The sequence below is a fragment of the Lentinula edodes genome, assembly GCF_021015755.1.
Source record: "Lentinula edodes strain Le(Bin) 0899 ss11 chromosome Unknown C8R40scaffold_61, whole genome shotgun sequence".
In the NCBI taxonomy this organism is placed as follows: Eukaryota; Fungi; Basidiomycota; class Agaricomycetes; order Agaricales; family Omphalotaceae; genus Lentinula; species Lentinula edodes.
The window spans coordinates 1-21,863 of NW_025764367.1; the positions used below are offsets into that span (position 1 = coordinate 1).

Consider the following 21,863-nt stretch of genomic DNA (forward strand, 5'->3'; position numbering starts at 1 on the left):
CTTGAAGATTCATGATGCTAAGACCCGCCTCTTCATTTTCATTTTTTCTTCATTGGAGCGTAGCGTGGGAATTGGAGTATCAAGTTGATTGCCTCGACTTCTGCTTCGACTTCGACTTCGACTCCGGCCGGCCCGGCCGGCCCGGAGCGTTCCCGCGAATAAAAGTGGCCTGATTTTTTTTTTTTTCCCCTTGTACCTTCTTCATTGAAACCACCATGTACCCCGCTTTTGTCCTACTCCCCCAGAGAGCAGCCACTATGGATGGCCACCATACTGGTCTCCTGGGGATAGATAGTGTTCCTAGATTGTTTGCAGTGACGACTGTGGGCAATTGACACTATCTGCCTCCCGGTCCCCAAGTTCTATGCTGAAGCGGCAGAGCCGCGTTTGAGGCTGGTACTTATTTGACCCTGGACAATTGTGGGCGTGTATGGTGTTGAAGATGAGGGGGTACCACTAATGTTTAAAAAGCTTTCTCCAGGAATGAGGGTGAGTACACTTTTTATGAAGCAACTGTTTTTGTGTAACTCATGGTCCTCACTGGACGCTCTTGGTATTATTTTAGTTAAGCTAGGTATTTTTGTCATCTTGTAAGAGTTAAGTGTGTTCAAAAGCTTGAATTATGTTGGGACAAAGTCGTCATGAGCTCTATGACTTTGTCCCAACATAATTCAAGCTTTTGACCACTTATAAAATTTAATTGTAAACAAAATTCCTTATATAAGGGGATAAATAATTTCAAATGTAATAGAGTATGGCGGGGTGGATTGTTGAGTGACACAGGACTGGTTGTACTCAATTAGAATGGAAATTGCTGCTGGGTCACAAAGATAAAAAAAATAGTACATAGCAGTTGCCTATATTACTCTAATTAACTATCTACAAGATAATTGGTTGGAGGAAAGCAAGCATCAATGTCAAGGAGAAAGCAAAAGTTGAAGCCAGAACTGAGCTTAGTCAAACTGAAAGTCAAAGTCAAAGTCAAAGTCAAAGTCGAGCTCGACTTTAAAGCCGAAGTCGAAGTCGAACTGAAAGCCGAAGTCAAAGTCGAGCTCGACTTTAAGGTCGAAGTCGAACTGAAAGCCGAAGCCGAAGTCGAAGTCGAGCTCGACTTTAAAGCCGAAGTCGAAGCCGAACTGAAAGCCGAAGTCGAAGTCGAAGTCGAAGCTGAACTGAAAGCCGAAGTCGAAGTCGAACTGAAAGCCGAAGTCGAAGTCGAAGTCGAAGTCGAACTGAAAGCCGAAGTCGAAGTCGAAGTCGAAGTCGAAGTCGAACTGAAAGCCGAAGTCAAAGCCGAAGTCGAAGCCGAAGTCGAACTGAAAGCCGAAGTCAAAGTCGAGCTCGACTTTAAGGTCGAAGTCGAACTGAAAGCCGAAGTCGAAGTCGAAGTCGAGCTCGACTTTAAAGCCGAAGTCGAAGCCGAACTGAAAGCCGAAGTCGAAGCCGAACTGAAAGCCGAAGTCGAAGTCGAAGTCGAGCTCGACTTTAAAGCCGAAGTCGAAGCCGAACTGAAAGCCGAAGTCGAAGCCGAAGTCGAAGCCGAACTGAAAGCCGAAGTCGAAGTCGAAGTCGAAGTCGAAGTCGAAGTTGAATTGAAAGCCGAAGTCAAAGCCGAAGTCAAAGTCGAAGTCGAAGTCGAACTGAAAGCCGAAGTCAAAGCCGAAGTCGAAGCCGAAGTCGAAGTCGAAGTCGAACTGAAAGCCGAAGTCAAAGTCGAGCTCGACTTTAAGGTCGAAGTCGAACTGAAAGCCGAAGTCAAAGTCGAACTCAAAGCCGAAGTGAAAGTCGAAGTAAAAGTCAAGGTCAACTGTGAGATTTACTTAGACGCCCACTCCTGCGTGTACCAATTCACCTCTAGAGGGTGCAAATTATAATTATATTGGCTAGAAATAGTGTAGGATTACTGCTATGAGATAGCTCTACCTGTGTATATAACTTTTATAGCAACTAATTTTCACCAAATTAGTGTCAACGCTGCTCAGAAGAGAGTAATTAAGAGGGATGTCTGCTAATTGGGCGCCCAATTAAGAGGATTGTCTGCTAATTGAGGCACTCAATTAAGAGGATTGTCTGTTAATTGGACAAATTCAGGGCAAAATTCCTGAATCCAGGGATTTTTGAAATTATATCCAATCCAGGGAATTTTGGGGGCAGATTTGTTGCTTTTGGTGCTCATTGGACGGTTTTTTGGCAGGGACTCAGGCCTGGATCTGGGAAATAGATAGTTAGTCCTATAGTAATAGTACACGATGGTGGGATTGATAACACGACGGTGAGACTGATAACACGATAGTGAGATAGTGGTTTGTAACAAGAGAACAATGTTCCATAGATGGTATGTGAGTCATCAAATGTTAACACCCAGCTGTACCCTAGCTGTCCCCTAGCTGTACCCTAGCTGTACCCTATAATTTGCCCCCTAGTCTGTCCCCTAGAAGTCTCTAATAACCCTAAGCTCTACCTGTGTATATAACTTTTATAGCAACTAATTTTCACCAAATTAGTGTCAACGCTGCTCAGAAGAGAGTAATGTCGCTCGCGTCTGCTTCACTGGGATGCGTATCTTTGGAATTGTTGCGTCGTTTGTTCAGCGCCTTCTTTCGCATGCGTCTGATTGCGGTTAGGTCGGATAGTTTCCGTGTAGGTTGTCTCTCGTAGGGCTTCGGCACATGTGTGTTCACTCCGACACGTCTCGCAGATGAGGTAGGAATTGTGACAGTGGGGGAGGGTGGTCGAAGAGGGTTGTAGCCAGATGGGCGAGTCCGGTTTCCCCGAGGGGTCCGTTGCAAGTCTGGGGGCTTGCTGGGCTCTTGCGAGCTTTCTATCTCATCCAAGCTCATTGGATAAGTGTTTTTAAGGTTGTTTATTGCCTACTAATTGATTCGTATCCTCTGCTCGATACGTCCTTTCGGTTTAAAACCGTGGGAAATTCGTAAAAGGTGGAGGTAAAGGTTCAAAGTTCGGCAGGGTTCTAATACATCCTCATCCTCATTATTTGCGCTATGTCGGAACAACTGCAGACAGCTGGGTATGCAACTCCTTTTCAGTATCTGCTTGAACTAAGTAAATCTTGCATAGGAAATGCAAACACACCAAATTTCTTCCGCTCAACGAACCTCCATTGAGACGCGGAGTCGTTGATCGAACCTGCTTTCACGTCACGCCTTCTTACTATCTGGGTTGGTATATTCCCCGAGACGAGATCTTCGACTACTATCCGGAAGCTGGAGGCGAAATGCCGGCCTTCTGGACGAAAGAGGTTATGATACCTTGGGTCAAAGATTATGATTCAAAGTATAAGAGCAATGAACGGTGCGCTTTTACATCGCCTGAGTTCATCTTTGATTATCTGAGAGTCCTATCCTGGATAGTCATTGCTATTTTCGACCAGAATTGGCATATGTGACTGGAACAAAAGAACCACATCTTTTGGTCTTCATATCTAGCAACCGTACCCAGGAATTCATTGATATGAGTCGGAATGAACAGTTCATTAAAGATGCTGCTCGCATTGCTCATATTAAAGATTTCTTTGGTGAAGTGAGGTGGATTCGCCGGTGAGGCCTAGTGATGGCTCGAAGCAGTGAATGCGTTGTTGCTCTTAATGGATAATGATGTTTCTATCAACTGTATCTATCATGTGTCTGCTACCATTTCTTCTCAATTTCATGTCTGGTCTTACACACCCCATTTCAAACAATTGCAAGGACCAGCCTGCCCCCAATCTGTCACGGCAACATCTCAAATTTGGTTGTCGTCTTTCATGATACATTTCTAATCCCTTCTTGAGCAAGATATACGTGTTCTTCTTGCTCCCTCCCCAGTTCCCAACTTCTCCTCTTCATTTTGTTTCTTGTGTCATTCAAGGACTGGCTTTCTATTCCTCAAAGATACGCGATGGCTGCTGCCTTGTTTGGACACGATCCGAAAATCCTCCAAGGGTCTCGCACACTCTTGGTCCAGCTTCGGGTGGTTCTGTGTTATGTTGAGCATTGACAGTCCCCTTCAAAAAACGGTCATTGAGGACTGACGAGAACCCGAACCAACACACCGAACTTGAGGGAACCTGAAGAGTACTAGCCCTGTCAGATAAACCGTGCTCATTTGCTCCCGACCTAACCGACATTGAACGTTGAACGTTGGAACTCCAACTATTCCCTGAATCCTCGCTATCTCCTTGACGCGCTTCTCAAGTGAGGTTGTATAGTTTATCTTCAACCCTTTGAATTCCTTCTGAGCTTTGAGCCTCCAGGCCACTTCCGCCCCGACTCGACCTTTCACGGCCTCTGAACGACAGCATTGATTGGGTGATATAAATGCTCAGCTCGGGCAGGTGGATCAAGTAGGGTGCTAGCCACTCATTCAAGTGTTTCCTTTGTAACCATATCCAAAATCAGAATGATCAAAGCTCAAATAGAATGCGCGCGGTGGGAGGTCATTTGTAACGTGAAGGCACAACGAAAGTACACAAGAAACACTCCCCTTTCGAATATTTTTTGCATGTCGAGATACAGTGAAAGAAGCAAGGCAGAATATGAAGTAGATGCAAAGTGCGAGGATCGATGCGGTATTTTTGAAAAACAGGAGCGTACGCGTACAACAGGTAACTCGTAGAAGATGAAGGTACAAAACTCACGAATGTATGACAGGTGAACGGGCAGAAGGATAATGAGCCGGGTGACGCAGAACCGAAGCGAGTCGTGGTTCGCAGTCGGTATACATAGGTTGAAGATATATATGTAAGCAATGATCAAAACAAAAGAAAGGAAAATAAAATCCGGTATGGATGAAGAAAAAAATCAAAAGTGGCAGCGACACATGCAAACGAACGCAATACACACACCGTTCTTGGGCTCCAGGCAGCTCTTAATTAAAACGTGTCCACTGTCATCGGCCACTCGAGCCTATCTCCAAACCCTTTCAATTTGAGCCCAGCACCTAGATCGACATCATCCTTATCATCGCTTCCTTCATTCTCTTCATCACTCTTCACATCCGATTTAGCAAGCATATCCTCTTCGCTGACTTTCTCCTCCGAATCTACCGTCATAGACTGCCACAATGGCGACTTGGTATATCGTCTCGGTCTAACGCCCGGTGGTGAAAACAACAGGTGGTGAGAGATGGAACGAGAGAACGACATTGGCGAGGGGGAGTGATCTCTCCTGCGTAAAATCATCCTCGCGACGAGCTGTGCCATACTCATGAACGTTATCTTCTTCTTCTTCTTGGTCCTCTCATTTGGCTCCTTGTACAAATTCCCAGTTATTATCGTAGAGGTTTGGCTCGACTTCAACGTTGAACCAACTTCTACTCTACCGTCACTTGGGTTTGATTTCGTATCGTGAGCGCCACCGAACAGAGTTAACGCTACAATTGCAGCGACCTCCCGACGTCTCTCCTTTTCGCGTTTCCTCGTAGCTTTTGCTTCCGCCTTCTCTGTCTCAACTACTGCCGATGACGACGATGGGAGCTTGACCGGAGCTACATTCATTGTTGACACTATTTTTTCTCCGGCATCGCACGTATCGGTCAACTCCACTTGAGCCACAAGCTCTCTTTCCCTAATTTTCGCCTCCTTCTCAGATGTCTGTGCTTTTCTGTGCAGGGCAAGGAGTCGGAGAAGATCTTGATATAGGTCGGGCTGAGCGCGAAGGACAGCGTACTCGGGGCAATCGGCATATGAAGGGATATCGGAAGGAGAGGAATCAAGAGGAAGGTGGGATAAACGGGAATCAAGGGATTCTACCAGCGTGTTGGGAGAAGGTAGCCTGCCAGGGTTAAACTTGATATTCTGTGAGGATTCGATGTTCACGTCAAGTAAGAGCATACTGGATGGAGTGGCACTATCATACCCCGCGTCGTTGAAATTAGCTGGAGATAAGTTTGAAGTCGGGGTATCCCAATCAGACTCTAGCGTGGGTTTTGAGATTGGACCGGAAGTTGGAGGTGAACACGTTATGAGTGATGGAGAATTTTGTAGAATATACTGTGATAATGAAGAGAATCTCAAAGAACTGTCTTCTGGCGCCGGCGAAATCTCGCTCATGGTCGGAAACGACGTCAGAGACAATCCCAATCCGGAGTCGAAGCCGGTTTCCAAATCTTCGTCTTCCTCCAATTCAGGGAGCTCAAAAGTCCGTATTGAAGGAGATTGAGAGCCTGGGGCTTCACCGTCATAAACAGGACCATTGAGTTCGATATATCGTATTAAGGGTGAACTAGGGTGTGGGAACTCCGATTCCATGGGGAGCTCAGTAGATATATCTGGAGATAGGAAAGGTGGATGGGATGGCGGATGCAAAGGAATTTGGTGTGGCCAATGTGATGATTTGGGAGAAGGATAAGATAGATGTGGCGCCGTCGTCATTGATTTTGTGATATATCTTGCATTCCCATCGTCGTTCGATGAAGAATCGAGTGAACGTGGCGTCCACGGACACTTGTATTCTTCGTACATGCCGAAACTCGGAGAAGCAGGTGAGGGAATTCCTGTCTGGTCAAGTAAGAGCGAATAAAGGCCCAAAGGACTACGATCCGATTCTGAACCCTCTAAGCTTGTAGCGCCAATACCGTCTGAAGGCGAGCGCGGTGACTGATTTACATGGCCAATCGCGGAGATTCCGGTCACAAATTGCGGGGATAGAGGTGAAAGTAGATGCGGATTCGGTGGCGCCGAATCGGACTGATCATTTTGATCACTCTCGAGCGCTGAGAAAGGGAGCGCAGAGTTGCATGAATAATGATACTCTTGAGAAGACTCCAGCAGGCTCGAAGGTAAAACAACATTAAGGGTATCTCCTTGGTCTTCTTCGGCCGGGGGGAGAAGCGCAGTGGGTGTGGGCAACGTAGGCGGAGGGGAAAGGGGCGCTGGGTGTTGCAAATAGATGAGTGGGGAGTCAAGGGCTCCACCGATGGGACTCGTGGTCATTGGGTGGCGCGTATTTTGCTTAGAGTGTGAAGCGTCAGGGTAGTCCTCCTCCTCATCATGAGGATACAGACCGGACGTAAACGGGGGAAGCGGTATCATGCAAACAGCGTCGATATCTGTGTGTGGAGGGGAGGGATATGCAGCAGGAGGTGTCACCGCTTGGCAGTAAGTTTCGTCGTATTCATCGTTAATTTTCGTGAGGGTTTTATCATTAGAAGTCGAAGACGAGAATTCATCATGTGGAGAGGAAGGAGATCCTACACGGAGGACACGCGTATTATCGGACCAGAACATGCACCTGAAGACAGATTCTTTGAATGATTGAGTACGATGCAAAGTATAATGTTTACACACCGATTTATTCGAAAAAGAAAACCTATACAACTGGGTATATTGAAATACGAAGTGTCATGAGCATGAAACGCAAAGTTCTCTTCAACCCCACGCTCCAGGTAGCCCGCTGAGTAGAGAGTGTGAAGCTGAAATTGAGATTGGTGGTGATGGAACAAGTCACCGATTATCCACACTTCCAACCATCGTTTTCCCGGCGTTTCTTCCCGAAATGCCGACGGCATCAATTAAATTTATTCCGCCTCGAGGTTTGCTCGAGGCTCTCAGAGACTGAGTACTAAGTGCTGAGTACTCATCGATTCGAACACACGTTTTATGAATTTCCATATCAAACGCGCCCAATGTCAACGTGTCAATCTCCCCAAAGGATGTAATCAAAATTCTCGTCACTTTGTGTGTACAACGAGAATTCAACATACGTTCAAGGATGTCAGATGAAAAACCGATGTAGGGGATAAGATAAACCAGGACCGCTATTCAAGTAAACACCACCGACAATATCATCACGAGGAATAACATCTGATCAACTTCGAAAAGACCATATGCGCTTTTCGTTGAGCAAAGTTGAAGAGTATCTTGCACAGAACAGGTTCGTCGGTTTCATTGGTCGACTACCCTGCTCTCTGGATGATCCCGGGAGGTCTGGACTATACCTCCTTCAGCCGCTGCGCCATCTTCTCCAATAGGTAACCTGAGAAGGCATTGGTAGGAGTCAAGGTCAGCTTCACGCCCCCAAAAGTCCGGTTACAACAGTGTCCGTCGAATACAGAGTACATGTATATGAGGGGAGGTGAAAGGTGGTGTGAAATATCGAAAGTGCCGTGAAATACGCGGAGCGATCTGTCATATCGTGTCTTCGATAAAATGAGTAATCGAAACAAAGAAGGGAAAAACAGGAACTCACCACCGATTGAAGAGCAAGCAGTTTCGAATGAGACTGAGCTCGATCTCCTCTAAAGTTCCCAACTAAGCATTCTAACGCGGACGCTTTTCACCCCCACTCGGTTCGGTGTGTGAATTCACTGCATTATCCGCAAGCAGTTCCCCACCAATGACTTCAGGCTTGGCTCTCACAAAACGTTCATGATTTCTCGATGCTATGGTAGGACGAAAGAGCGTTTCCCAAAGGTTTGAACACGTCATAACTGATGTCGACGAAAAAAGAGAGCGAGATAAATGGGATGGGGAGTTTTGTGAGGTGTGGTAGCTGTGAGGCGACGGGAATAATACAGAGATAAGATGAATCCGCCCGACGATGATGACAATAAATTCCTGAGGAAAGTCGTCGACCAAATTGTCTAGGAAAGAAGAACTTGATGGATGGTGTTAAGATGTGTGAACCTCGGGACTTATCGATGAGTATAAAAGGTCTTGTGGAAGTTGTGGTGCTGTGCAATCTGGAGGATATCATTAACAATGTATAGAGCTAGTTCGTGACGATTAGCTAGTTGGCACAAAAAAAGCCAAGTATGAATTAGATTTCTCTCGTGAAAGAGGCGGTAGAGTATAGGCGCCTACACCTCGATCATACTTTCTGTTTCCACAATCAAAAACAAGTAGAAGAATGGAGATCGTGTGGTGATACCAAGTAAGAGTACATACAATGATACATTCAGCCGTAGCCCATCGTCAACAGAATACAGAATCAAGCGTCTCAAGAAGATTCGTAAGTCTCGTCAACAAGAAATACACTGGCACTACTACCTCATACAAAGGTCTCCAAACTTAATCCAATTCATCCGACTCCCAACGAGAGATTCTGCGCTGGTACGTTGACCGTATCACAGATCGTTTCACAGCGGATGGTTCCCCCGCGTCTTGTATCTGAGTCTGCGTTGGATCAGGCGGTGTTTCATTCGAATCACTCTGAGACATACAAGTTAGCTATGCAAACACAGGCGTAGGCAAACTCACCGTGTCAGTCTCTTTCCCACTTGATTCCGCCCCCATGCCATATCCAGCAGCCATTCCGCCTCCAGCAGCCGCCATAAATGCACCAACAATGGCAAATGTCTTGGTAGTACTTCCATTACTTTTCACAACGGCAGTCTCATTCGTTTTTGCATCTGGTTCTTTCTTTTTGTCCGGTGTGAGTCCATTGAAAGAGGTACTTGGACTGTGAGTCAAAGGACGAGAAAAATTAGGTACAGTGGAATCGTTGGAGGGCACCCGCTCATGGGATTTAGGAGTAGTAGGACGATTAGGATTGCGTGCCGGGACAGCAGGAGGAGCTGGTGGTTGGGAATGTTCTTTTGGTTTAGGAATTGGCGGAAGAGGTCGACCATGAGGTGGATCTCCCAGTTTTCGTAAATCAGTAAGGTTCGGCGCTGGATGATCAGGTGGAGGACCAGGAGATTTAGTAAACTTGGAATTTATGACAACAGCCGCCGAAGCTTTGGGTTTAGGCGCTGGCCTTTCATCCTGTTCAGGAATAGGCGAAAGAGGTTTGCCAGAGCCGCGCGCAGACAGAGTAGGACTGGCTACTCCAATAACAGACGTAGAGTAAGCACCGGCACTGTTCCCACTGTCGTGATAATACGAAGTTGGAACTGCGTTTGCAGCGAGTGTGAGGGCAATAGTGACGAAAGGAACGAGAGTTCTGTGAGTGCGCATGTGTACTGTCACCGGGCCAGCCGGAAACACGACGAAATTATTGCGGGTTTCAAAGAGGAATAAGAAGGAACCCTCGCTTCTGTATCTTTATAGGTTTTTCATCATGTTTGAGCAGCGCATCACTCCGTCGGGATACTTATTTTAACCAATCACCAGTACCACCCTCCGACGGTGATACCTATTTATCGATCTGGCGATAATAGCCCGACCGGGGCACGTCGTTTCTTGATTAACAGATACACAATCGAACAAAAGATCTTGTACTACGACTATGGTCCGTCCATCTAATCCAAATCCCACCGAGACACTCGGCGGCGGTACATTGACCTGGAGACAGTCCTCTTTGCGGGCGTCGTACCGTCACCAGATGAGCTTGTATCGGATCCTGTGGTGTCAGATCCTGCGGCATCAGCTGAGCCCGAGCTTGTGTCACTGCTCAAGCTGCTCGTTCCACCACCACTCGTAGCATCTATATTACCGGTGCCCTGTTGAGTCATCAAAACCAATTAACAAGTAAAATCAAATTAAGAAACCCTGGGGGGACTGACTGTACTACTAGCAGTTCCTTCACTGCCGGTTGACCCAGTTGGAGATGATTCCTTACTTCCTGCATGCATCAAACCTAGTCCGGTTATCAATGCACCAGCACCCATTCCAGCGGCTGCGAATCCCCCGTACTTGGCCAATTTTTTCCCTTTATTTTTGAGCGCCGCTTGCTTATTCGGGTCTTTGGCCGAAGTTGTCGCCTTGACCTTGAATCCCTTCAATTTATCCATAAAGCCCGGTTTTTTCGTAGGCACTGGGGGGGGCGGGGAGTGTTCTAGATTTTTCTTCTCGTCTACGGGATGGGGTGCCTGTCCCGTATGGTGAGGCTCCTCCACTTTCTGCTGATTAAGAGGCTCCTTCTTTTCCCCTTCCGGTGCTGGTGAATTGTGGTGTTCCTGAGCTGCTTCACGACGAAATTGAGGAGATCCCTGAGGGATAGGAGAAAGAGGTTTTGTTGGTGGGGCGTAAGGAGATGGACCAGAGAACAAAGATCCAGGCACAGCAGCTGGAGACGTAGCACCGCCCGGGGAAGTGTCCTGAACGCCGCTGGGAGGAGGAGGAGGAGCATCAGAGGAAGAAGGAGGTGAACGCTCGAACAGGTAGCGATCGTCGTCGGCGAAGCCGCGTGCCTCAACGAAGCCGTCGGGAGACATAGCATCCCTGATTAAGGCTGTGTGAGTGTAGGAACCCTCACTCGAAGAGTACGTAGGGGGAGCAGCGTTCGCCGCAAGCGCAACAGCGAGAGTCACGAAAGGAATAAGTGTATTGTAGGTTCGCATGGCTTTGTTGTCATCGAGTAAGTGCTCAACGTCAGGATGAATTTATTGAATCACTTGTACCTTTAGTTGTTGGAATGTAGCGTCAAAAGGTCGATGGAAGAACTCGAGTGTATGACCTATTTCACCGGACCAGCCGATAGAAAGGCAACGACGAAGAAAAGTTGCGTGTGTGGGCGCAAAGAAGAACCGCCAGGGTCTGAGGAAGGAAAAAAAATTCCAGATCTCTTGGTGTTATATAGCAATTCGTCCATCTCTTGATGGCGTTTAAGCGAGGTGGGGCTGTACAACTGCAGGTCCAGCGGCGTCTTATCTTACCATTCCTCCTCCTATATTCTTTTTCTCTCCCCTTTTCTTTGTTCCACGTCCTGCAATGCTCTGCACTCCAAGTTCCTCAAGAAAGAGCACGTCCGGGTGGGCTGAGCTGAGCCCAAGCATGCAGAACGGTGGTAGTAAGTATAGCACGAGGGGTGTAGTTTATAGATCAAGCAAATATGCAAGTACCGTCGGGTATCCACGCTCATCGCTGGTGATCCTATCCTCTCGCTGATGACCATCACCACTGCCCAAAGGAAGATAAGTATCAGATTCCTGTCCTCTCTTCGCCTCAAAAGCTTTCAAGAGTCAAACAAACGATCATAACGCTAAATATGAAATATACTGTACACTCTTGTCCACTCGGCATTCGAAGTGAAAGTTATAACGCCGTCTTCGCTGTATGGTACCCCATGCTACGCACTGCTCGGCACCCTTCAAACGATCGCGAGCGGTTTAACAGTTGTAAAGTCTCCTACCACAAACGATTATTGCCATATATTAGTGGTACTAGATAGTTAACGGCAAGCACTTTTTGCAAATTTCCTGGGGGGTTGGTCTTCGAACTCTGCACAAGGTTATTCATTTAGAAATCCTACATAATCGGAAACTCACCTATTCAAAGCCACGAAAATGATTAGTTTACGCCCTCGCCGCACCATGCAAACAGCAGCGATCCATATTAATAACAATCTTCCCAGATTCTTCAATGTTTATTCGCGTTAGACAGCAAGTGGGCTAGCAGTCATGATAATGAGTACTGCATTGATGTATTCGTTCAACATTCAGGCCTATACTATTTGAAAAATAACTGTTTGTAAGGTTACTCGGAGAGAAGAAAAAAGCTCTACGAGACTCACCATGAGCTGAACCTAACGTATTGACTTTATTATCTCCCCATAATCATGAGACCAAGGGATTAATCGATCACTTATCACAGTCGAGGTAGTACATTCATCTTCGAGCTAACATACATATATGCTTAGCGTTTGTACATGGAGCAGGAAAGAGTCCGGTTTTGAATCCATTCAACGTCCCTCGAAAGCTTGGGTACCTGGATATTGTTATTCTCAACGGACTGAATAACAATACTTCGAGAAATATACAATTTGTCGCTGCAGAACAATAACGAGAACTTTATCCGAACTGGACTTAGGCCCAAGGCCTAAGGATCAACAGCCAATACAGGAATCCAGGATGACGCGTAAAAGACTAATGCTACGAGCCGAAGGTACTTGGGGTTGCACTTGTCGAGTCGCCACCTAGGATCAACCCCTGGCATCTGGCCCTTCGTGCTTCGCATGATACGAACAATCTCTAAACAAATCTCCATCGCGATTTCGAGACGTGTGAGGTGACGATCCCCATCCATGACTGGGATTCTTTGAGTTGCTGGGGACAAGCCAGGGAACTAAAGAAGAGTGAGTAATTCGTTTGGAGACGCAGGAAGAACGAGGTTAACGAGTGAAAATGAGCGTACATCGAAAGTCCACTGAAGCCGCTTCCACCCGAGATGTGCAAAAACAGTCGCTTTAGGATCATCCAACCCTGGATTCTTCGACAAAATATCTCGGATGTACGGACCAGGCAACCCATGCGAGGAGAAATGCACAGATTGCTCTGAGGTATATCCTGAGTTCTCTGGTCGTCTAGGAAGATATTCCAGCTGCAATGGAGGAGGTACCGAGGCGTCCCATGAGCGTCCTGGATTTTGTAACACCCACTGAGCATTGATAGCAGGTTGAGGACGCGTGAAAGACCTTGTGCCGCCTGACGGAAATAGGTCGGTTTCAGAAGAACCACGAGGAGCTCGAGTCTGAGGGTACGAATCAGGATGATAATGGTGGAAATCATAGAGAGCGGAACTAACGTACTGCAGAGGTTGTATGATCACGGTTATATGGTGTATTAGTATGTCGACGAGATAGGCCCTACGGGATAGAAATTAGTATCGGTGTCATTATCAGGACAGATGAATGATACCTACTAGACTCAAGGGGCTTTCGGACTGATGAGCCATCCGTCGCTGAGGTGCGAGCTCATACATATATTGATGGTGATGGACATGCGAAGCGTTCACTGAAGCCTGGGAATGATAGGTTGACCACTGTGGGTTGTATGAATATTCGAACGGTGGCGACATTGCGAAGATTAGGAGTAGATCCAAAGGAATAGTCGAGGCGAAAGCTCTGAAAAAGTCTGCTTTTATCTGGCCAGCCCGGTAGTATCGAAATCAAGTATGCCACACGATTACAATGCGCGAGCCCATATCAGGACAAGACGTTGTCCTTAATTGTCCTGGAAAGGAAAAATAAGGTGACAGCTTAAACGAACAATGAACGGGTAAAGCAACCTGAAAGTAACCACTGAAAAAGCCCAGTTACTGTAATATATCATGGATGCGAGTACAATACCAGCGGAAAAACACCAACACTTTCGTAAGTTATGCGCTCCATTGGCGCGAACACTATAAGCAGCCTGTAACAGGCCTGGGGTTCTTCGACGAACATTCATTAGACAGGATTTCTGGAATGAATCTGAGAAGCCCTGGAGTGCTTGAGCAAGAACACGAATTGCGACCTTAATGATAATCTCGTTTGCGATTTGCCACGTGCTGATTCCCGAAAGAATCGCGAGGGCATATTCCCCTCCTTCTTCCCTGCCACCGACCTCAAGGTTCTGAGTCTTCAATGTTCGCCGTCATTCCTGCAGCGTTACGACTCCTCATATCCACTCTGCTATGGATTGACTCACCGCCAATAGAATCTCCTCTACCAGAGTTACAGTTCCGATTGCGCCACTTGCATGGAGTTTCCAATAATTCCCGAACCATCTTTGTAGACTTACCTCAATCCTACTCAGATTTTGCTGAAAATTACACTGTCAGGACGCATAATATACGGAGCTACAGGCCGCCGTCATTCTCCGCATTCTCGGACGCACGTAGAATGTCAAGAATATACGGACAAAGTACTTTGCTTGCCTGGGATGGAATCGAGACTCGAGCTCCAAATTCGACGCATCGCAATACTCTACTTACACTTGCCAAGATGACATCTAATGCTTACTACGAGCCTGTAGACAAAGAGTGGTACGACATCGGGACAGATTGGAATTCAACCTTCTCGTACGGTTGGGAACCGGATTCAGATGGATTCAGAGGCCATGTATTCGTTTCTACAGATAAATCCACCGTTGTGGTGTCCATCAAAGGTACCTCCGTTCCCATTCTAGGTGGTGGCCCAACGATGAAGAAAGACAAATTGAACGATAATCTCTTATTCTCTTGTTGTTGTGCCCGCGTCGGTCCGACATGGTCCACTGTCTGTGGGTGTTATCAAGGAGGAAACAAATGTAATTTGCCGTGCGTAGAGAAAGCCCTGATAGAAGATAGCTTGTTTTATTCGGTTGGAATAGTACGTCGTTCGTCCTATTTTTTTGCGGACCCATGTTGATTCCTTTAGCTAGAATCTGTATAATAATATTACATACATGTACCCAGACGCAGATATCTGGGTAATCGGACACTCACTGGGTGGTTCCCTAGCTTCTCTAGTTGGTGTTACTTTTGGCGCTCCCGTCGTCGCTTTCGAAGCTCCTGCCGAAATGATGGCTGCTCAAAGGCTTCACCTTCCCTCACCTCCCTCAACTCACCATATCACCCACGTCTTCAACAACGCCGATGTACGTGTCTCTATTTATTCCCTTTTCGTTGATGAGTCTTGGTTTACCCATTTTACCTATCAGCCAATCCCCATGGGTGTCTGTAACGGCGTCATATCGACGTGCGCAAATGCTGGGTTCGCCATGGAATCTCGCTGCCACCTCGGTAAAATTATGCGATACGACGCAGTAGGAAAGCTCGGATGGAGGGTGGGTGTACAAAATCACCCCATCTCCACCGTTATAGAGAATCTGTTGTCTGAAGATTGGGAGAAGGCTGGTGAGAAGATTGGCGCTCTGGGTCGTGAGACGCCCGAGCTGGTTGAGGAGGATTCCGATTGTCCGGTGAGTGCTTTCTGTTTTGAATCGGGAAGCACAGCGTTTCTCATATCTTCACAGACTCAAGAATGCTTGACGTGGACGTTTGGCGATTTTAGAAACAACACTTTACTACAGGAACCATAGATTCAACGATTTGCTGTGCTATTTACGAATATACTCTCATGATTGAGCAATCTTCTTGTTCATCTCTTGTCCGTCTCTTCAATCCTTACAGGTCTTCAATGGCGAATGCTGTTCAGCGTTACCAACCTCATCATCCACTATACATGATTCCGATCTGTCGAATTGGTCAATATCATCCCCCAAAACAAATATGGATAATCAAGGATCACCCCGTTGAGCTCAATGCGTCTATCTTCATCAGTCAAGCATGGCGACTACATCTATCCATCTTATAAGGGGCTGTACGATATCATGATCGTAACGGCTGTTCTTTCTTGTAGCCATCCACACGCACAGCCTGAAATCCACTGTCATCCAGGAGCATTGAAGTTGGGCATATATAATGGAGACATCTTCTCCGATCTGAACCTCAGTCTCATTCCACTTTAGACGTTCTTACTACCTCCTTTTCCAACTCTTGGCTGGTGAGTCTTCGACAACGTTTTGCCGTTGAGTGTCAAATTAACGGAAGCGCTGTACAGTGCCATTTTCCTCGAATTAGTCTTGTACCAGGACACTCGTTTATTTTTTTCGACTCTCGTCCTCAGTCGATATGCGTTTCTTCCTTGTCTTTACTTCGCTCTTGCTTTCAAGTGTCATCGCCATTCCAATTTCCATTGTAACAGAGTGAGCACAATGTCTAATCACAGCCTGTACCGAGTAAACTTGCTTTCTTTTTGTTTGTCCACAGGAACCGTCCGGCGCGCGATGAAAGCAATGGGTCTCTTTCAGTAGTTGCTCGCGACGTCATGCAGACCATCCAAGCCGGTGGGGACAGAGATCCTCCCCGGTCCCGCGACGTCGTTGAGGGTGACAGGGAGCGTCTGCCTCGTAACGATCGTGACAATGACGTCATGGGCATCATTGACGACGGCGGTGTCAGAACTCGACCTCGCGATAGCATTATGCCCAAAATTCAGAACGGTGGTGACCGCCAACGTCCTCCTCGGGATCTGGCCATTGCGAGTATTATCGAAGACGGCGGTGAAAGGGCGCGTCCTGTTCGAGGTGAATCCGAAATATGAAGTGGTCAAACGTTAATCCAATGGCGTGCTTTATGGTACGCCAGCGATCATGATGGGATAGGATAGTATAGTTCAAAGTCCTAGTGGCTCTTTTTTCCACTTTTGTCTCGAATTTTTACCTCGAACTGATTATGTATGTGTGGTCCAAGTTATTCCTCGTGTGTTGAGAAAATGTTGTACCTCGTTCAACAGCTGGGTAGGTCAGAGATCAACTCCATTGGAAATAGGTCCATTGGAGCGGACATGATCCAGTAGGAGACCTGCAAAAGAAAGAAAGACAATGTTCTACAAGGACAGTAACGTACCATTGGTAAGACTTATACTAAGAAAATGACATAGCTCATGGACACAATACAATGGACCAAGATCATCGTGCACTGAAAAGAATAAAATGGCGGATCACAGCTCTCAAATGCACTTCTCTTTGGCGCGGTGAATTTCCTTATCCTGACCTCTAATATCAGAGGCTCCAACCTTCGAAACCATGTTCAACCGTCTCGATCCAAACCCCCGCAAGTGAGGGAGTGGAGGGAGGGAGGTTTGAACAATTTCCCAAGTCCCGGAATTTTCTACCGGTGACTGCGGATAGCTAAATGTTCAAGGTGCGGTATCAAAGCTCAAGATGGCAATTTGTTGAAGTAGGCAATTATGTCAGTGTTTGCTAAGAATACTTAAAACGGGTATACACACAAAGTTATCGTCGAACATTCTCTGGTGAAAATGATCGTCATATTAAGGTGGAGGTGAAGGTTGACATTGTATTGGACGCCAACATTATGGAGATTATTCGCTGTGATGGCAAAGGTGGTGTTAATGGTGCTGGTGGCACTGTACAGGGAGCTTTAGACAGCATTGAAAGTACTGTCATAGATCTCGCGGGGCCGCAATTGGGAAGTATCTGAAACTGATTCTAGTAATAATACAAAGAAAGCAAGCGAAAATACTCACTGTTGTAATGCTATCAGACGCTGAAGGTCCTGTGCTAGCTGTAGGAATTTCTCAGAGGAACCAGGATCATTTTTCCTTCGCTTTCTCCCCACATTTCCCCCCTCAAAATAGGAAACCGTAGTCTTGAAAAGCCATGCAGTTCTGAGTTAACTACCTGAATCAACTTCAATTGAGGCGAGCCTCGATGAGAGAAGGGGCCAGGGGCTGTCTTGAAACCAATGCTGATAGATTATATGTGTAGTACTTGCGGCACAGTTCGAGGCATACGCCCGCAAATAGCATACTTTGAATAGAATATCATGTCGAATTTATTCCAGGCATCGCGATGACAGGTTTATTTACGAGCCACGAATAGAGATCACCTTGATGCCTCATTAAACTCTGGGACGCGGATGCCGTAGCAGAAAATTTCCACGAGGTAAAACCGACTGAGTGAGAAACGTCCAAAGTTGAATTACGATGGTCAAAATTTGGCCGGGTTGTATGCTCAGACCACGAAACAGATATAAAAGAATAGAGATACTATGTGAATCGTCCTGAGTTACACCCCAAGATAATAATATGTCATATCATGCTTCCTGCATATGAAGCTCAAATGCTTTATCAAAGGCAACTCCAAGCGCAACTTCCACCACCTTCGTTCCCGCATCATAACTAAACCTCCCATTACCAATCGACTGCCCGGACTGATCAACGACCGACACATTCTTCGGGGATTGATCAACACCAAGGATCTTCACGCCCGCGACGTTCACTCCCAGGTTATAGCCAAAAGTCCCATTCACGCTAAGGGTCCCATCCTGATAATCGAATGTTAACGCAGTAGTTCCGTTGGTCTGCTTCAAAGAAACACCATCATCGACGTAAAGCCGCCCAGAGGCATTCCCTGCTGCACTAGGAGCAACCACAATCTCAAAATCATTCTGACGCAATTCCGTAGTAGTCATGGTCCCATTGACACGCAAGGGTAAGATAGACCCGCCGACGATGTGGACCGGAATCTCCGTAAAGTCGACGTTGGTCAAGGTGACGTTTGCGCCGGTTCCAGAAATTGGTTCGAGTGTCAAGAACTCGTAGAAGGTGTCACGAGGAAGGTAGATGGTGACTGAGGTGGAATTCTCGTCGGTCACTGGCGACACAAGGATAGACGGACCAAAGAGGAATTGGAGGTCGATTGGATAGGTGGACGTGTCTTTCGGATATTTGTACCACAACGCTTGTAGAACGGGACTCCCATCGAGACTAGCCTGATGGAAGGTGGTATAAATATAATCCATAAGCCGGTACCTACAGCATAGGAGGGTGAGTAGAGTGCAAAGCATTAGAAATCACAGAGACATACCGAATGTCAAGCACATTCTTCGCCGCTTGCGCAGTAACAGGCCACCGATAGAATTCTTGACTAATAGACGTGTCGGCATTATGCTGGAACCAATTAGAGAATAAAGGATAAGCTCATTACCGAAGGATGTCACAAAACCACTCACATTCCTCATGAACGGATAGAACCCGCCTAACATCGCCCATCTTGCACACAAGGTACTTGTCGTATTTTCAGCGTACCCACAAATATCACTCCCAACCATCGGAATCTGATACACTCCAGCCATACCCAGCATACCAGCAATACTTAACCGGTACTCTTGCCACGAGCTGAAATTGTCCCCCAACCATTTACCGACATGGGCACCGGCACCGGCAAATGTTGAACGAGTGATGACAAGTGTACGCAACCCAGGTCGTCGAGCAAGCATAGCCGCACGTGTGGCGACAGACATCATGGTGCCATAGAGATTGTGTGTATCGTATTCTACTAGGCCGTTTGCGTGTGTTGCATTGGTCTACGACAAGAGATCGAACACAAATTAATACGATATTTGTCCTGGGCAGGGGCAACGACATTTACCCAGGCAGTAAGCGCCGAAAGATTTCCAGCAGCATCCTGGATGGCATATGGTGGATTCAACAGGTCCTCTCTCTTTCCTAAGGAAGAGGAAGCAATCGATGACGAGTTCCCGAAGATGGGAGTATCAGGATCGGGTGGAGGCGCGGTTCGAGGTGGAGGCAAGGCCATTTCCTGAGCTTGCTGAAAAGGATCTGTGCATGGCAGAACACAGAACTGATGGGGACATCAATGATATTGAAGGTGAGATACTCACAAAACTTACGTTTGAAGGTTCATTCATGTCGATCCAAGCACCGTCAATGTCAATGCCGTCCGAGGTGTTGAAGAATAAACCGAATTCGGTCGTCCAAAAGCTGCAGACGCGGTGAGCAAGGATGTCAAGCATTGATAACACATGTAGCGACGTACTCTTGAATGGATGGATGGAACCAATCTGAAGGGGACAATATTTGATAAGTCAGATTTACAAAATCGCGTGCGGGAAAACTGTACCAGGATAATTCGTAACACCTACAGGAACAGTGAGTATCAGACTAATAGAATCAAATTCAGAACACCTACCAGGCCATACAAGCGCGAGTTCTGCACTTCCATTAGGCATTTTCAGCCAAACGTCCAACGCGCTTCCACGATTATATGTTCCATAACCTTCGCCCGGGGCGTATGCAACCGCAGGATCTGTCATGAGGACTGCATACATAATAGGTCAATAGGAGGATAGGACAAAAGCAGTCGAGGACGAACCATATTTCTGATCATGTGTATGCAGATAATCTACGATTTCTCTCATTCGGTCAAGTGGGAAGTAAGAAGGGTCGACGGTGAAAATTCGACGTCCGTCCATGTAATCTAAAGCAAGAAAAAAAACTCGCATAACGATCGAGTAGCTATGTAGTCTAGTTCTGACGCACCGATATCAGTCCACATGGTTTCCAGAGGGATACCTGCCTCGGAATAATTTGTGATAACTTCAGCGACGTCTACGTAACCTGCTATCTGGTCAGCAATTTGACTCGTCTAAGGAAAAAAAGTAGGAAGAACAAACTTGTATAACCGAATCGACACTGATGCAACCCAAAACTCCAATACGGTACCTCTGCGGGTGTACCGACAACTTCTGCATATTGCTTCGAGACCTCCAAAGGGTCATTCTCGCTTCCGGCCAAGAAGTAAAAGTCTAACACGCCTCCAAGCACATTATACTCCAAAGTCACGCTCCCGTCCGTACTCTCCGTATCATTGATCTTGATATCCATGCCGTTCGAGTTTAAGAGAAATACCCCATGAGTTCCGGTGGTGCGATGCTCGAAATATATGGGATGATTTCCATACAGGTTTGTACCTGTCGGAATTTCATACGCATCCCGAGACCAGAGCGTACGCGTAGTGTTGAATGTCGGAAGACGGAATGAGTCGCTGTGTTCGCCAAGTCCGTATATATTGGCGTTGGGAGGGAGAACGGTTTTGACACGAAGATATTGGGGCTCGAAGATGAGAGGATGAGAGGCAGTCGTGAAGAGAACTTCGCTCGTTGAGGTACGATAGATCGTGAAAGAGAAAGGAGAAGTAGTGTAATTGAACTGAATTGCCGCCGAACTAATTGAGCCTCCGAAAGTAGCATTTGGACGAGGTAAGACAGATTCGGGGACTTCGTAGCGGGAGCCATTCGCGTCCATGATTTTGACATGAATGCGATTTTCTAAAGACATGTTTAATGCTGATAAAGGAAAATCACAATGACGAACCGGTCTCATAAACGACTGCCAAACTTAGACTCTTCAAATCCGACCCAAATACATTGCACGCTGTCCCGGCGAGAACTAGATCGGCGGTGAAGGTAGAACCTTGGCTGGCTGGGTTTGCGATGTTATATCCAGGACATGCATCAAGCAAGGAAGGGTCGATCCACGTCGCGAACACCGACGATATGAAGTAGACTGCACCAAATGTAATGGCGATATTTGTGTGAATCATGGTGGTTCTGAAACAGACGAAGAGCAACAGGCTTTATGCCGGAAGATAGCGGGGTCCAGTGATGCGTGCACTCCAACGTTTAAAGGCCGAAGTTCGCCAACACCAAGGTCAGGCGATGTTTCCGGTGGGCTTTCCCCGTCGTACCATGTGTGACATAAGAAGTTCATCGGATCTTGTGGTCTGGGGCCCGCTGAGGCTCTGCTTTGGTCGAAGTTTTCCAAATACGGCGTATGATATTGTAGCAGCCGGACTTGGCACAAATTTTTGATTGCGAGCGAACCATGTTATTCCCCAAGCAGAATCACTGTAAG

General features: G+C 46.8%; 8 protein-coding genes across 8 annotated transcripts; 3 read left to right on the plus strand and 5 right to left on the minus strand.

Moving 5' to 3' along the window:
* Nucleotides 1–914: 914 nt before the first annotated feature.
* Nucleotides 915–1,874, plus strand: C8R40DRAFT_1074397 (uncharacterized protein; the record flags this gene model as incomplete). Its single annotated transcript, XM_046226703.1, has 1 exon — nucleotides 915–1,874. The coding sequence occupies one exon, from the start codon at nucleotides 915–917 to the stop codon at nucleotides 1,872–1,874; it is 960 nt and encodes a 319-aa protein (XP_046080000.1).
* Nucleotides 1,875–5,619: 3,745 nt separating this feature from the next.
* On the minus strand, nucleotides 5,620–7,909 carry C8R40DRAFT_794508 (uncharacterized protein). Its single transcript, XM_046236232.1, has 3 exons — nucleotides 7,286–7,909; nucleotides 5,833–7,229; nucleotides 5,620–5,771 (listed from the first exon to the last, which is right to left on the minus strand). Exons 1-3 carry the CDS (start codon nucleotides 7,504–7,506, stop codon nucleotides 5,746–5,748), a joined length of 1,644 nt encoding a protein of 547 aa, XP_046080001.1. The 5' UTR covers nucleotides 7,507–7,909; the 3' UTR covers nucleotides 5,620–5,745.
* Nucleotides 7,910–8,802: 893 nt separating this feature from the next.
* On the minus strand, nucleotides 8,803–10,030 carry C8R40DRAFT_794357 (uncharacterized protein). Its single transcript, XM_046236230.1, has 2 exons — nucleotides 9,294–10,030; nucleotides 8,803–8,933 (listed from the first exon to the last, which is right to left on the minus strand). Exons 1-2 carry the CDS (start codon nucleotides 9,893–9,895, stop codon nucleotides 8,912–8,914), a joined length of 624 nt encoding a protein of 207 aa, XP_046080002.1. The 5' UTR covers nucleotides 9,896–10,030; the 3' UTR covers nucleotides 8,803–8,911.
* A 454-nt stretch (nucleotides 10,031–10,484) lies between these two features.
* C8R40DRAFT_794396 (uncharacterized protein) lies at nucleotides 10,485–11,412 on the minus strand. Its single transcript, XM_046236231.1, has 3 exons — nucleotides 11,281–11,412; nucleotides 10,760–11,222; nucleotides 10,485–10,572 (listed from the first exon to the last, which is right to left on the minus strand). The coding sequence occupies exons 2-3, from the start codon at nucleotides 11,218–11,220 to the stop codon at nucleotides 10,530–10,532; spliced, it is 504 nt and encodes a 167-aa protein (XP_046080003.1). The 5' UTR covers nucleotides 11,221–11,222; nucleotides 11,281–11,412; the 3' UTR covers nucleotides 10,485–10,529.
* Nucleotides 11,413–12,697: 1,285 nt separating this feature from the next.
* On the minus strand, nucleotides 12,698–13,675 carry C8R40DRAFT_1177203 (uncharacterized protein; the record flags this gene model as incomplete). The annotated part of the gene is made up of 4 exons (XM_046232640.1): nucleotides 12,698–12,943; nucleotides 13,013–13,348; nucleotides 13,407–13,463; nucleotides 13,520–13,675. 4 exons carry the CDS (start codon nucleotides 13,673–13,675, stop codon nucleotides 12,698–12,700), a joined length of 795 nt encoding a protein of 264 aa, XP_046080004.1.
* A 547-nt stretch (nucleotides 13,676–14,222) lies between these two features.
* On the plus strand, nucleotides 14,223–15,660 carry C8R40DRAFT_1177204 (Alpha/Beta hydrolase protein; the record flags this gene model as incomplete). The annotated part of the gene is made up of 4 exons (XM_046232641.1): nucleotides 14,223–14,948; nucleotides 15,001–15,216; nucleotides 15,280–15,540; nucleotides 15,595–15,660. 4 exons carry the CDS (start codon nucleotides 14,223–14,225, stop codon nucleotides 15,658–15,660), a joined length of 1,269 nt encoding a protein of 422 aa, XP_046080005.1.
* A 268-nt stretch (nucleotides 15,661–15,928) lies between these two features.
* C8R40DRAFT_794803 (uncharacterized protein) lies at nucleotides 15,929–16,924 on the plus strand. Its single transcript, XM_046236234.1, has 3 exons — nucleotides 15,929–16,124; nucleotides 16,182–16,326; nucleotides 16,391–16,924. The coding sequence occupies exons 2-3, from the start codon at nucleotides 16,253–16,255 to the stop codon at nucleotides 16,722–16,724; spliced, it is 408 nt and encodes a 135-aa protein (XP_046080006.1). The 5' UTR covers nucleotides 15,929–16,124; nucleotides 16,182–16,252; the 3' UTR covers nucleotides 16,725–16,924.
* A 1,317-nt stretch (nucleotides 16,925–18,241) lies between these two features.
* On the minus strand, nucleotides 18,242–21,552 carry C8R40DRAFT_1060647 (alpha-glucosidase; the record flags this gene model as incomplete). Its single annotated transcript, XM_046225369.1, has 12 exons — nucleotides 18,242–18,959; nucleotides 19,015–19,097; nucleotides 19,160–19,513; nucleotides 19,579–19,791; nucleotides 19,841–19,931; nucleotides 19,987–20,011; nucleotides 20,071–20,088; nucleotides 20,140–20,268; nucleotides 20,323–20,427; nucleotides 20,490–20,567; nucleotides 20,624–21,277; nucleotides 21,324–21,552. The coding sequence occupies 12 exons, from the start codon at nucleotides 21,550–21,552 to the stop codon at nucleotides 18,242–18,244; spliced, it is 2,697 nt and encodes an 898-aa protein (XP_046080007.1).
* Nucleotides 21,553–21,863: the final 311 nt, after the last annotated feature.

What these genes read in the sequence shown, in the direction of transcription:
- C8R40DRAFT_794357 (XM_046236230.1), bottom strand. Translation starts at nt 9,895, where the DNA reads ATGCGCACTCACAGAACTCTCGTTCCTTTCGTCACTATTGCCCTCACA. An exon ending in AATGGAAGTACTACCAAGAC is followed by an intron (nt 8,934 to 9,293) that starts ATTTGCCATTGT and finishes TCTTCTTGAGAC; the next exon opens with GCTTGATTCTGTATTCTGTT.
- C8R40DRAFT_794803 (XM_046236234.1), top strand. Translation starts at nt 16,253, where the DNA reads ATGCGTTTCTTCCTTGTCTTTACTTCGCTCTTGCTTTCAAGTGTCATC. An exon ending in CCAATTTCCATTGTAACAGA is followed by an intron (nt 16,327 to 16,390) that starts GTGAGCACAATG and finishes GTTTGTCCACAG; the next exon opens with GAACCGTCCGGCGCGCGATG.
- C8R40DRAFT_794508 (XM_046236232.1), bottom strand. Translation starts at nt 7,506, where the DNA reads ATGCCGTCGGCATTTCGGGAAGAAACGCCGGGAAAACGATGGTTGGAA. An exon ending in TTTCTTTTTCGAATAAATCG is followed by an intron (nt 7,230 to 7,285) that starts GTGTGTAAACAT and finishes ATCTGTCTTCAG; the next exon opens with GTGCATGTTCTGGTCCGATA. An exon ending in TGATAGTGCCACTCCATCCA is followed by an intron (nt 5,772 to 5,832) that starts GTATGCTCTTAC and finishes TAACCCTGGCAG; the next exon opens with GCTACCTTCTCCCAACACGC.
- C8R40DRAFT_794396 (XM_046236231.1), bottom strand. Translation starts at nt 11,220, where the DNA reads ATGCGAACCTACAATACACTTATTCCTTTCGTGACTCTCGCTGTTGCG. An exon ending in AAAGTGGAGGAGCCTCACCA is followed by an intron (nt 10,573 to 10,759) that starts TACGGGACAGGC and finishes AAATTGGCCAAG; the next exon opens with TACGGGGGATTCGCAGCCGC.